Source organism: Erinaceus europaeus, chromosome 6, assembly GCF_950295315.1.
Source record: "Erinaceus europaeus chromosome 6, mEriEur2.1, whole genome shotgun sequence".
In the NCBI taxonomy this organism is placed as follows: Eukaryota; Metazoa; Chordata; class Mammalia; order Eulipotyphla; family Erinaceidae; genus Erinaceus; species Erinaceus europaeus.
Window position 1 is genome coordinate 50,381,152 of NC_080167.1, and position 12,787 is coordinate 50,393,938.

At 44.7% G+C, this 12,787-nt stretch overlaps 1 protein-coding gene across 1 annotated transcript in view; it reads left to right on the plus strand.

Moving 5' to 3' along the window:
- Positions 1–12,787, plus strand: part of DHTKD1 (dehydrogenase E1 and transketolase domain containing 1) — a 71,588-nt gene that overhangs the window by 37,503 nt on the left and 21,298 nt on the right. Inside the window, exons 9-11 of the mRNA XM_007524620.3 lie at positions 599–683; positions 4,969–5,108; positions 10,958–11,108. Coding sequence (XP_007524682.1) covers positions 599–683; positions 4,969–5,108; positions 10,958–11,108 — 376 coding nt within the window. The remainder of the gene's footprint in view (positions 1–598; positions 684–4,968; positions 5,109–10,957; positions 11,109–12,787) is intronic.

Here is a 12,787-nt window from a genome sequence, read left to right on the forward strand (position 1 = left end):
AAGAGAAATTGGAAGGGAAGGGGTATATAGAGAAGGAGAGAGAGTGAGAGGGAGAGAGACACCTGCAGCATTGTTTCACCTCTTTTTTGTTTTGTTTTGTTTTTGTTTTTGCCTCCAGGACTATTGCTGGGGCTTGGTGCCTGCACCACGAATCCATTGCTCCTAGAGGCCATTTTTTCCCTTTTGTTACCCTGTTGTTTTATCATTGTTGTGGTTATTATTATCGCTGTTATTGATGTCGTCATTGTTGGGTAGGACAGAGAGAAATGGAGAGGGGGGGGAAGACAGAGAGGGGGAGAGAAAGACAGACACCTGCAGACCTGCTTCACCATCTGTGAAGTGACCCACCCTGCAGGTGGGGAGCCGGGGGCTTGAACCGGGATCCTTTCGCCAGTCCTTGTGCTTTGTGCCACGTGCGCTTACCCACTGAGCTACCACCCAACTCCCTTGTTTCACCTCTTATGAAGCTTTCCCTCTGCAGGTGGGGACTAGGGGCTTGAACCCTGGTCCTTGTGCATGATAACACATGCACTTAACCAGGGCCACCACCACCCAACCCCTCTAAAGTTTCTTTTCTCCCCCCCCTTCCATTTCATAGTCCAGAAAGGAAAAAGTACTGGATGGAACCAAGCTAGACTGGGCCACGGCAGAAGCTCTTGCCTTGGGCTCATTACTCGCTCAAGGTAAGCAGTGTCCCTGCTGCTGCACAGCTGGTAGTGGACACTTTACATGACTTGCCTGTTGTATGTCACTCCCAGGCTCTCAAACTGTTAATATAACTGCTTCATTTTGTTGTGTTTCTTCCTTCCTTCCTTCCTTCCTTCCTTCCTTCCTTCCTTCCTTCCTTCCTCTCTCTCTCTCTCTCTTTCTTTCTTTCTTTTTGTCTCCAGGGTTTTTGCCTGCACTACAAATCCACTGCTCCTAGAGGCTGTTTTTTTTTTCTTTTTGTTGCCCTTGCTGTTTATTGTTGTTGTTGTTATTGCTGTCGTTGTTGGATAGGACAGAGAGAAATGGAGAGAGGAGGGGAAGACAGAGAGGGGGAGAGAAAGATAGACACCTGCAGACCTGCTTCACTGCTTGTGAAGTGACCCCCCTGCAGGTGGGGAGCCAGGGGCTCAAACTGGGATCCTTACACTGGTCCTTGCACTTTGTACCATGTGCTAGCTTAATCTGCTGCGCTACCACCTTGCCCCCTCATTTTTTCTTTCTTTCTTTCTTTCTTTCTTTCTTTCTTTCTTTCTTTCTTTCTTTCTTATTTTAAGAAAGATTAATTAACAAAACCATAAGGTAGGAGGGGTACAACTCCACACAATTCCCACCACCCAATCCCCATAACCCACCCCCTCCCATGGTAGCTTTCCCATTCTCTATCCCTCTGGGAGCATGGACCCAGGGTCATTGAGGGTTGCAGAAGGTAGAAGGTCTGGCTTCTGTAATTGCTTCCCCGCTGAACATGGGCATTGACTGGTCGGTCCATACTCCCAGTCTGCTTGTCTCTTTCCCTAGTAGGATGGGTCTCTGGGGAAGCTGAGCTCCAGGACACATTGGTGGGGTCTTCAATCCAGGGAAGCCTGGCCAGCATCCTGGTGGCATCTGGAACCTGGTGATTGAAAAGAGAGTTAACATACGAAGCCAAACAAATTGTTGAGCAAGCATGGACCCAAAGCTTGGAATAGTGGAGAGGAAGTGTTAGGGAGGTACTCACTGCAAACTCTAGTGTACTTCTGCTTTCAGGTATATATTTTGCAGTAGTTTATGGATACGTGTGCACATAAGCTTTCTCTCACAGAAACTGGTGTATATCTAGGTTATGGGACTTTGTTAGAAAGTGAACCATCTGAGATGAAATTAGAGTATACTATGAAAGGAAAGGTCTCACCCGAGTAATGAAGCTGAAGGGTTGTCATTCCACTCGTGAAGTCTCTGGATACAGTCTGAGGTGAAGCATGTTGAGGTGGCAATCGTTGCGTTGGTTAGGTTGTGATCAGCGGATGCAATATTATTTGGTATGAATTGGGAGACGCATACGGGAAAGTGGGCCCTATCCAAGGGTTCCAGAACTGGGGGAAGTAGGGGCTCTATAGTGGAGATGTGAGGTTCCTGCTGTCTTAGGGTTCAAAAAGACAATAAATAGTTAATGTTATCATCACATTATTTGGTAATTGGGTTAACTTTGGAAAGTCCTTTTATTAGGGTTTGCTGTACAGTATCCAGTATCTTGTATATAGCTGTGCTATTGGATGCTTCTAATCTACTTGGTCTAGGCTTTTGAGAGAGTCCGCATATCAAATACACAGCCTATATATTAAAAAGATTCAGTTTGTGTTTTGAAAAACTTTGAGACATACAATTGATTTTCCCCCTGCCCCCTCATTTTTTCTTTTGACTAGTATTAACTTTTCTTTAGTAACAAAACAAACTTATTTATTTTTAATATTTATGTATTCCTTTTTGTTTCTCTTGTTGTTTTATTATCATAGTTATTATTGTTGTTGTTATTGATGTCATTGTTGTTGGATAGTACAGAAGTGTTGTATGCTTTACATTGGGTAGTTCTTCCCCACCAAAAGAATTGGATCAGTCCAGTTAGTTTCACGGGCCTGCTTGGCCCCGCCCCGAAGGAACCCCGCCAGGGGTTCCAGAGTTAGAGAGTGAAAGAGAGTGCTTGTGCCGCCGCAAAGAGACAGCAGAGTTCTGTTTGGTGATTAGTTTGCCTTAGTTTATGAATCGTTGCTCCTGAATAAAGAAATACAGCTTCCCTGCCCAGCCGTTGTCTCCGCGTCTCTGTTACCCGGCCAGCAAGAGCCCTACGAATTTTAACAACACAGAAGGAAATGGAGAGATAAGGGGAGAGAAAGATAGACACCTGCAGACCTGCTTCACTGCCTGTGAAACAACTCCCCTCAGGTGGGGAGCCAGAGGCTCAAACCGGGATCCTTATGCTGGTCCTTGTGCTTTGCGCCACTTGTGCTTAACCAGCTGCGCTACCGCCCGACTCCCCAACAGACTTATTTCTATGAGAGAAGAGTGATAGGGAGTGAGAGCCAGAACTTCCCTCTGGCACATGTATGTCAGAGATCCAGCCTAGGCTCATGTTTGAGAGTTCAGCTTCTTTATCCACTGCTGTGCTGCTGCTGTGTTAACTTTCCTTTTTTTTTTTTCATTTTTTAAAATATTTTTTTATTTATTCTCTCTTTTTTTGTTGCCCTTGTTGTTTTATTGTTGTAGTTATTATTGTTGTTGTCGTTGTTGGATAGGATAGAAAAAAATGGAGAGGGGAGGGGAAGACAGAGTAGGGAGAGAAAGAGAGACACTTGCAGACCTGCTTCACTGCCTGTGAAGCGACTCCCCTGCAGGTGGGGAGCCGGGGGCTTGAACCAGCATCCTTACGCCAGTCCTTGTGCTTTGCACCACTTGTGCTTAACCCGCTTTGCTGCCGCCCGACTACCATGTTAACTTTTCTTATCCAACATCATCATTATTTTTTATGCCAGGGATGGATTCCAGGGCCTTACACATAAATGATATTATTGAATCTGTGTTTGAGTCATATTAACAAATTTCATCAGAGGATAGGCCATAGAACCTGGGAAAATGAGAGACTGGGAAATGAGAGACTCAGTGGGCCTGCTTTGAAAAGAAGTTTTCCTTTAAAAATTTTGTGACTGGGGCTAAGAGATAGCTCACCTTATACAGCACACACTTTCCCAGGCTCAAGGTCCTGGGTTCAAGCCCTAGGCTACCACTTTGGGAGTTCTTTTCACAGGTGAAAGTTCACAAGTAGCAAAGTGGTATCTCTCTCTTTCTAATATTTAGTTATTGTATAGAAATCATCCAGAAATCAAGAGGGAAGGGGGAAATAGAGAAGAAGAGACACCTGCCACCCTGCTTCACCACTCGCAACGCTTTCCTTCTGTAGGTTAGGACCCGGGGGCTTGAACCCGGGTCCTTACACGTTGTAATATGTGTGCTCAGGTCTTCCCACACCCAGCCTCCTGTGGTATCCCTTCTCTCCCTCTCTGTCTAGAAAAAGAGAAAAGCAAGTTCACCAGGAATGGTGGAATGAATGGTGCAGGCACAGAGCCACAGATACAACCCTGGTGGCAAAAAATGAAAATATGGCAGATGCTCCCTCTCTTTCTTTTTAAAAAATGTTTTATTTATTTACTCATAAAGAAAATAGGAAGAGAGAGATAGAGAGAAAGAAGCAGACATCACTCTGGTACATGTACTGCTAGGGATTAAGCTCTAGACCTTATGCTTGAGAGTCTAAGGCTTTTTCTTCTGTGCCATCTCCTGGACCGCAATGCTCATTCTCTATGCTTTCTTTTTAAAATTAATTTATTTTGTTTGTTTGTTTAAATTTATTTATTGGATAGGGATAGAGAGAAATTGAGAGAGGAGGGGGAGATAGTGAGGGAGACAGAGGGACACCTGCAGCCCTGCTCCAACACTTGTGAAGCTTTCCTCCTGCAGGTGGGGACCAGGGCGTTGAACCTGCATCCTTACGCACTGTAATGTGTGTGCTCAACCAGGTGTGCCACCACCTGGCCCCTTAAGGTTATTTTATTTTATTTTATTTTAATTCTATTCTATTTATTTATTTTGGTAGGACAGAGATAAATTGAGAAGGGTGATAAAGATCGAGAAGAAAGGAACACCTGCCAAACTGCTTTACTGCTTGTGAAGCTTCTCTCCTGCAGGTGGGAACCGGGGACTTGAACCCTGGTCCTTGCCCATGGTGGTATGTGCACTTAACTGTGTGCACTGTCACCTGGCCCCTCACTCTCCATCTCACCCTGACTACTGTCCTGAATACAGATAGGTATATTTAATAAGAATATTTATTATCCTAAGGAAACTCACAAGATGAACTGATGTATAAGGATTCAGGGTCAGCAGGTCTTATTATTATCATTTGGTTATTCATGGGAATCTGGACTTTGTCCCTTTCTTGCTTTTGCCCAGGTTTTAATGTTCGTCTGAGTGGCCAGGATGTCGGCCGGGGCACTTTCAGCCAGAGACATGCCATGGTTGTCTGCCAGGAGACTGACCACACCTACATCCCTCTGAACCACATGGACCCCGAGCAGAAGGGCTTTCTGGAGGTAAGATGTCTCTGTGTTGTTTGGAAAACCCAGGTTCTGATCATGATAGCTGCAGGATCCCTTAAACAGCTAGAAACTGCTGCTGGCAGCTTTTGGTGCTTTTGGAAACAGAGAGGTGATGTGTGAGTAGAGAATATAGATCTATGTACTTGGAATTAAAAGAAGCATACCAGCAAGTGGACTAGTGCTCTTTCAGTCTGACAGTCTGAATCATGTCAATATCAGAGGCACGCTCATTTCACAAATCCAAATTTGATGTTGTAGCTTGCATATTGTTTAATTCATTAAGGTAATGTAAAGACTTGGAATCATAAGTCAACATTTCTTCCTGACTTATAAAAGCAAATAATCCAGGGACTGGGTGGTGGCACATTTGGTTAAGCACATCTGTCACCTGGCATGAGGTGTTCAAGTTCAAGTCCTTTGCCTACAGGTTTGGGGGGCTTTAAAGTGGTGAAACAGTACTGCAGGTGTCTCTTTCTCTCCTTCTCTCCCACCTCCTTCTCCATAGCTCTGTCTCTATCCAATAAATAATAAAATAAAAAATCATTATTTTAAAAAGTAAGTAAACCATATGGCCTTATTTCTCGAGGTTCAGTGGGACTAACATATTTGTCTGTTATCACGCTGTTTTCCATGCTGAACTCTTTAGAGTCAAGGGCAGCTCCTGCCTTTTTTCATTTTTGTATCTAAGAACCTGCATGAAAATTGTCCTTCAGGTCCAATGAGGGGCATATCGTCTTTTCCTCTACTCTAGCCATTTTTACAACTGTCACTGTGACTCCACTCATATGTAATATTTATACTTATTTATTTTTTGACAGGACAGAGAGAATTGAAGGGAAAGGGTAGATAGAGAAGAATAGAGAAAGATAAGACACCTGCAGCCTGCTTTACCACTTGTGAAGTGTCCTCCCTGCAGGTGGGGAGTGGGGGCTTGAATTCAGATCCTTATGCATGGTGATAATGTGCACTTAACCAAGTGTGCCACTGCCCAGTCCCCTATTTATTTTATTCTTTTCTATTTACCTTGGTAATAAATGAGCAGGTAACAGGTCATGTTTTTCTTTGATTCCATTCTTTCTCTCAGTCTCTGTCCTCTTTCCCTTTACATTATCAGGTTATACACTGTACATAATTATTAGCCATCTTTACATATATATTTATATATTCATTTATTTATTTGCCAGCAGAGTTATTATTGAGGCTTATTGCCTACACCACAAACCAATGACCAATTTCCAGTGACCCATTTCTCCTTTTTTTTTTCTTTCTATATTATTTGATACAAAATTGAGATCGAAAGGGAGAGACACCTGAAGTGCTTGTGTTGTTTTATTTATTTTGACATTTTCTTTCTTTCTTTTTTTCTATTTTGTTTGTTTGTTTGTTTATTGGATAGAGGCAGTCAGAAATCAAGAGGGGATGTGATACAGAGGGGAAGAGACAGAGAAACACCTACAACACTGCTTCACTACTTGAAAAGCTTTCCCCCTGCAGGTGGGGACCAGGGTCTCTAATCTGGGTCCTTGCACATTATAACATGTGTGCTCAGGTGTGCCACCACCAACCCCCAACCCCCACCCAGTGTTGTATGCTTTACATTGGGTTGTTCTAGCTCTCCCCCTGCCAAGAAAATTGGTTCAGTCCTGCTAATTTTGCGGGCCTGCTTGTCCCCGCCCCAAGGAACCCGGACAGGGTTCCAGAGTTAGAGAGTGTTTGGCGCCGCCGCAGGGGAAAGAGGCAACAGAGGGGGAAAGAGGCAACAGAGTTCTGTTTGGTGATTAGTTTGGGTTAGTTTATGAATCGTTGTTCCTGAATAAAGAAATACAGCTTCCCTGCCCAGCCGTATGTCTCTGGTCGTCTCTGTTACCCGCCCGTGAAGCTAGCCCGGCCAGCTGGAGCCTCCGAATTTTAACAACAACCCAGTACTTGCTTTATCACTCATGAAGCTTCCACCCTGCAGGAGGGGAGCAGAGAATGGCTCAAACTTGGGTCCTTGCAAATGATAATGTATGCACTTAACTATGTGTTCCACTGCCTAACCCCCATGAACCATCTTTTTTTTTTTTTAGAGATTTATTTATTTTTCACCAGAGGGAGAAGGAGAAAAAGAGAAACACAGTATCACTCTTGTGATTGCTATGATGGAGATTGAACTCAAGACCTCGTGCTTGAAAGTCCAAAGTTCTCTCCACTGGGCTCCCTTCTGGGCTACTACAGGCTCTCTTAAATCCTTTTTTGGGGATAAATACACTACACAGGACAAGGAGCAACTGCCCTCCCCCCCCCCCCCCCCCCGGGAAGTCAGGAAAGGCATCAAAGAAGAAGATTTGAGCCGGGACTTGAAGACATTAGAAGTTGTCTTGTCTAGTCAAAGTAGGGAGAACATTCTAGGCAGATGCAGCAGCACATTTAAAGGCTGCAAATAACAACCAGGGAGGTGGCTCAGGAGGCTTGCCTGAGTGAAGGTCCATTATTTGATTCCCAGCACAACATATTCCAGTGTGATGCTCTAGTTCTCCCCCTACCTTTTTTTTTTTTTTTTCTCTCACTAGTGAGTAAATAAGGTTGCTTTTTTGTTTGTTTTGTCTTGTTTTGTCTAGAAGACTTAGGCAATAGCACCAGTGTTAGTGCAGCAGACTTTGATGTCTGAGGCACTAGAGTTCCCTGGTTTAATCCATAGCACCACCATAAGGCAGGACTGAGCAGTGCTCCAGTAAAAATAAAATAAAACAAAATAAGATAAAATAAAATAGAGGGTTGGGGGTTGTGGCACCTGGTAGAGTGCACCCCGGTCCTTACAATCTCAGAGTTTTTCTTTTTCTTTTCCTTGCCCATCTGTGTTGTTTTCGCCGGGCTGGCTTCACGGGCGGGTAACAGACGACCAGGGATTCATGGTTGAGCTGTACGCAGTATCTCTTTATTCATGCAGGACGCAGCGCAATCTATACCAAGCTAAGCTGAACTCAACTAGAGTACCCTAAAACTCACAATGCTGTCTTTATATACTTGCCAAGTAGGGTGGAAACAGGATGTGACATAGAGAGGATGGAGAGAAAAGTGACTGGTGAAAATCAGAGTGTGACAAGGAGAGGGGGCGGAGCAAAAACATATCATAAACCAGTGGGGATTGAACCAATGCCCTGCAGTGGTTATGTAAGTAGAATACAGTAGTTATGTAAATAGAATATAGTAGTTATGTAAATAGAATACAGTGGTTATGTAAATAGAATAGTGTTAAGCAGGGGGGATTAAACTAATGAAACAGAAGGGGTTTTTAGAAGCATACCAACACATCTGATTGGGTTTTTTTTTCCCCCACTGAAACTTTGTATCTGTGCAATTTCACTCTTCTCTACACACTCCCTCCCCTCTTTTTTTTTTTTAATTTTTTATTTAAGAAAGGATTAATGAACAAAAACATAAGGTAGGAGGGGTACAACTCCACACAATTCCCACCACCCAATCTCCATAACCCACCCCCTCCCATGATAGCTTTCCCATTCTCTATCCCTCTGGGAGCATGGACCCAGGGTCGTTGAGGGTTACAGGAGGTAGAAGGTCTGGCTTCTGTAATTGCTTCCCCACTGAACATGGGCGTTGACTGGTCGGTCCATACTCCCAGTCTGCCTCTCTCTTTCCCTAGTAAGGTGTGTCTCTGGGAAGCTGAGCTCCAGGACACATTGGTGGGGTCTTCAATCCAGGGAAGCCTGGCCAGCATCCTGGTGGCTTCTGGAACCTGGTGATTGAAAAGAGAGTTAACATACGAAGCCAAACAATTTGTTGAGCAATCATGGATCCCAAGCTTGAAATAGTGGAGAGGAAGTGTTAGGGAGGTACTCACTGCAAACTCTAGTGTACTTCTGCTTTCAGGTATATATTTTGCAGTAGTTTATGGATACGTGTGCACATAAGCTTTCTCTCACAGAAACTGGTGTATATCTAGGTTATGGGACTTTGTTAGAAAGTGAACTACCTGAGATGAAATTAGAGTGTACTATAAAAGGAAAGGTCTCACCTGAGTAATGAAGCTGAAGGGTTGTCATTCCACTCGTGAAGTCTCTGGACACAGTCTGAGGTGAAGCATGTTGAGGTGGCAATCGTTGCGTTGGTTAGGTTGTGATCGGCGAATGTAATATTATTTGGTTTGGATTGGGAGATGCATACGGGAAAGTGGGCCCTATCCAAGGGTTCCAGGACTGGGGGAAGTAGGGGCTCTATAGTGGAGATGTGAGGTTCCTGCTGTAATTTGATCAGGTCCTGCTTTTAGTTTCCCTTTCAGATCTTCTTAATCAACTTCTGTTGATGAGTGGGATCATCCCATACTCATCTTTATCTTTCTGACTTAGTCCACTTAACATAATTCCTTCTAGCTCTGTCCAAGATGGGTCAGAGAAGGTGGGTTCATTGTTTTTGATAGCTGCGTAGTATTCCATTGTGTATATATACCACAGCTTTCTCAGTCATTCATCTGTTGTTGGGCACCTGGGTTGCTTCCAGGTTTTAGCTATTATGAATTGTGCTGCTATGAACATAGGAGTACACACCTCTTTTTGGTTGGTTGTTATGGAGTCCTTGGGGTATAACCCCAGGAGAGGAATTACTGGATCATATGGAAGGTCCTTGTCTAGCCTTCTGAGAGTTTTCCAGACTGCTCTCCACAGAGGCTGTACCAATTTACATTCCCACCAGCAATGTAAAAGGGTTTCTCTGTCCCCACAACCTCTCCAGCATTTGTTGCTGCTGTCCTTTTTGATGTATGCTATTCTTACAGGAGTGAGGTGGTATCTTAGTGTTGTCTTAATTTGCATTTCTCTGACAATCAGTGACCTAGAGCAGTTTTATACACTAAAATATACACTGCAGTGTATTTGAAAATGACTTCACTCCAGTAATTCATTAGATCTAGTGAAGAGTCACCAAGGAATTACTCCGTCCTCTCTTTTAATGTTGGGAATATATAGAAAGGAAAAAAGATATAAGGTGAAACAGAGAAGAGACACCACAGCGCCAGTGCATTGTGCTCCCACGTACTGGCCAGAGACTTGAACCTGGTTCCTCATGCATAGTGCAGTGTGTTTCTACTAGATAAGCCATCTTACAGGTCATTTTATTTATTTATCTTCCAGGTCATTTTATTTATTTATCTTCCACCTGTGAGACATAATACCTGGCCTTTGTGTTTTATACTCAGCTCCAGTTTGGAGGGGTCCTCTGGTAAAGTTAATTTGCCATTTCTCAAAGAGAATCTTCTATGTCTGTTTTCCAACTTCTCTGTCTTCCTCTCTTTGCCCCAACTTTTCTACCTGCCTCACTTGTAGAGAGCAGTAGAGCTTCTTTCTCAAAGGCATGTGGAGCAGAATGAAACCAGAGCTTCCCTCTCTGCCCTTCCTCCCCTGTGAGAGGTTTGTATCAATGTGATGCTCTGGGGCTAGAACAGAATGTGCCTGATAGAGTGCATGCCTTAGCAAGCATGAAGTCCTGGGTTCAACCCCCAGCACCACATGGGGGCACCATGGGTGGCATTAGGGGAGCCTCATGGGTGGTAGAGTGGTACTGTGGTGTCTTTCCTCTCTCATTCTCACCTAGTTCCTTGTTTCTCTCTGTTCCTCTTCTTCATTTCTCTCCCCCTATCTCTCTCTCCTCTCTCTCACTCAAAAATCAAGACTAGAAAATTGGATGGGGAGGCTGCCCAGCAGGGTCATGTTTATACAAAGCCCTGAGTTCATTCCCTGGTGCTGCAAAACAAAACAAAACAAAACAAAACACCACCAAAGTGATGCTTCGCTTATCAGCCTCAGGTCACCCCCTTGCCTGACATTCCCTCTCTCCTTCCATGGATCCAGGTTAGCAACAGCCCACTGTCGGAGGAGGCTGTCCTAGGCTTCGAGTATGGGATGAGCATTGAAAGCCCTCTGCTCCTGCCGCTCTGGGAGGCTCAGTTTGGCGACTTCTTCAATGGTGCTCAGATCATCTTTGACACGTTCATCTCTGGAGGTTGGTGTCTGCTCACAGCTATGCTGTGGCGTGGAGAGATGAAACCAGTCTCACAAGTTCAGGTGTCTCACAGGGAACCTGCGCTGCTCCTGAGTCTCCTTGGAGGACAGCCCCTCCAGAGAGTTGAGGGGTTGCTCTGCCACCAATGGAACAGTGTAGCTTTTTTTTTTTTAACTTTTATTTATTTATCTTTTATTTATTGGATAGGGGCAGAGAGAAATTGAGAGAGGAGGGGGAGATAATGAGGGAGAGAGACAGAGAGACACCCGTAGCCCTGCTTCACCACTTGTGAAGCTTCCCTCCTGCAGGTGGGGACCAGGGGCTTGAACCTGTGTCCTTGTGCACTGTGCTGTGTGTGCTTAACCAGATGCGCCACCACCTGGCCCCACAGTGTAGCTTTTTAAGAGTGTTCAGGGACTCTGCCAGCAGGAAGTGTTGCAGGGGTCATTTTAGGAGGGTTTCAAGTACTGACTGGCTCACCAGTGCTTTGACATCTAGGTCTGCTCTTGGGATCTGTCCCATACCTTAATATGAGTCACATTAGACACTGGTGACACAGTGGGGATCTGGGAACTAGCAGCCTAGACAATCCGCTTCGCTTGCCTGGTTCAGTGGGTAAAGTACAAGACCTGCATGCCTGATGCCTCCGGCTCAAACCTAACACACATGCCAGAGCTAAGCAATGTTCTGCTCTCTCCATAAATATAGCAACACAGCTATGAAAATTCACTTCTTTTGATGAAAATTCACTCATCTATGTGAATACTGAAAGTTGCATGCTTTTATCCCTTTTCTTGTCTGTGTGAGACACCAGAGCACCTACCTCTGTCACTTAAGCTCTTCTGTTTTTTCTTTTTTATGAGGCACTAGGGAATGAAGCCAGGTCCTCAAGCTTGTGCAGTATCTCTAAGTAATCACTTTCTTTACTCTTTACTTTAGATGGAGGAAAAGAGCAAGCAAGAGAGAAACAGAGGAGAGATATCATGACACTGTTCCACCATCCATGGAGCTTTCCCAGTCCTGTTTGTGGGGCTCTGATATGGTACTCAGGCTCAAACCCAGGGCCTCACATGTAACAGAGTGTGTAGTATATTGAGTGAGCTGTCTTCTGGCCCCTCTGTTTTTGTCTTTCTTGTTCTTATATGGTGCCAAAGGTATAACTCAGGGCCTCGTGCATATCAGGCCTGGGTTGTACTGCAGAGCCACCACTCCAGGCTTTGTCATTCAAAATCAACAGTTGCAAACACAAGACCTGCTTGCTGTCACTATTCAAAGCCTGTAAAGTACAAGCTTAGGCTCCCCCAGGCCCTTGACCCCATTGTGGTGTGTGTGGGGGTAATCCCTCATGGATTTTGAAGATGCCTTTCCTCCCTTTCCTCTGAAGAGGACTGGATGTTGACATGTCCAGTCCTTGTTCTCATGTCTGTGGCCTGGTTGGGGACAGTAGCCTGTGAGGAAAGGTCAGACCCACCTTCAGGAGTAAGGCCAGAGGTGAAATCACAGAGGTACAAGCTGTTCTAGAAGCCATGTTTACCTTGGAGCTTGTGTCCCACCTGCCAAAGCCCAGTGCACTGTCCCAAGAGGGTTCCAGACAGCAATGGGTGACTTTTTTTTTTTCCCCTTTTGCTGCCCTTGTTGTGGTTATTGATGTCATTGTTGTTGGATAGGACAGAGAGAAA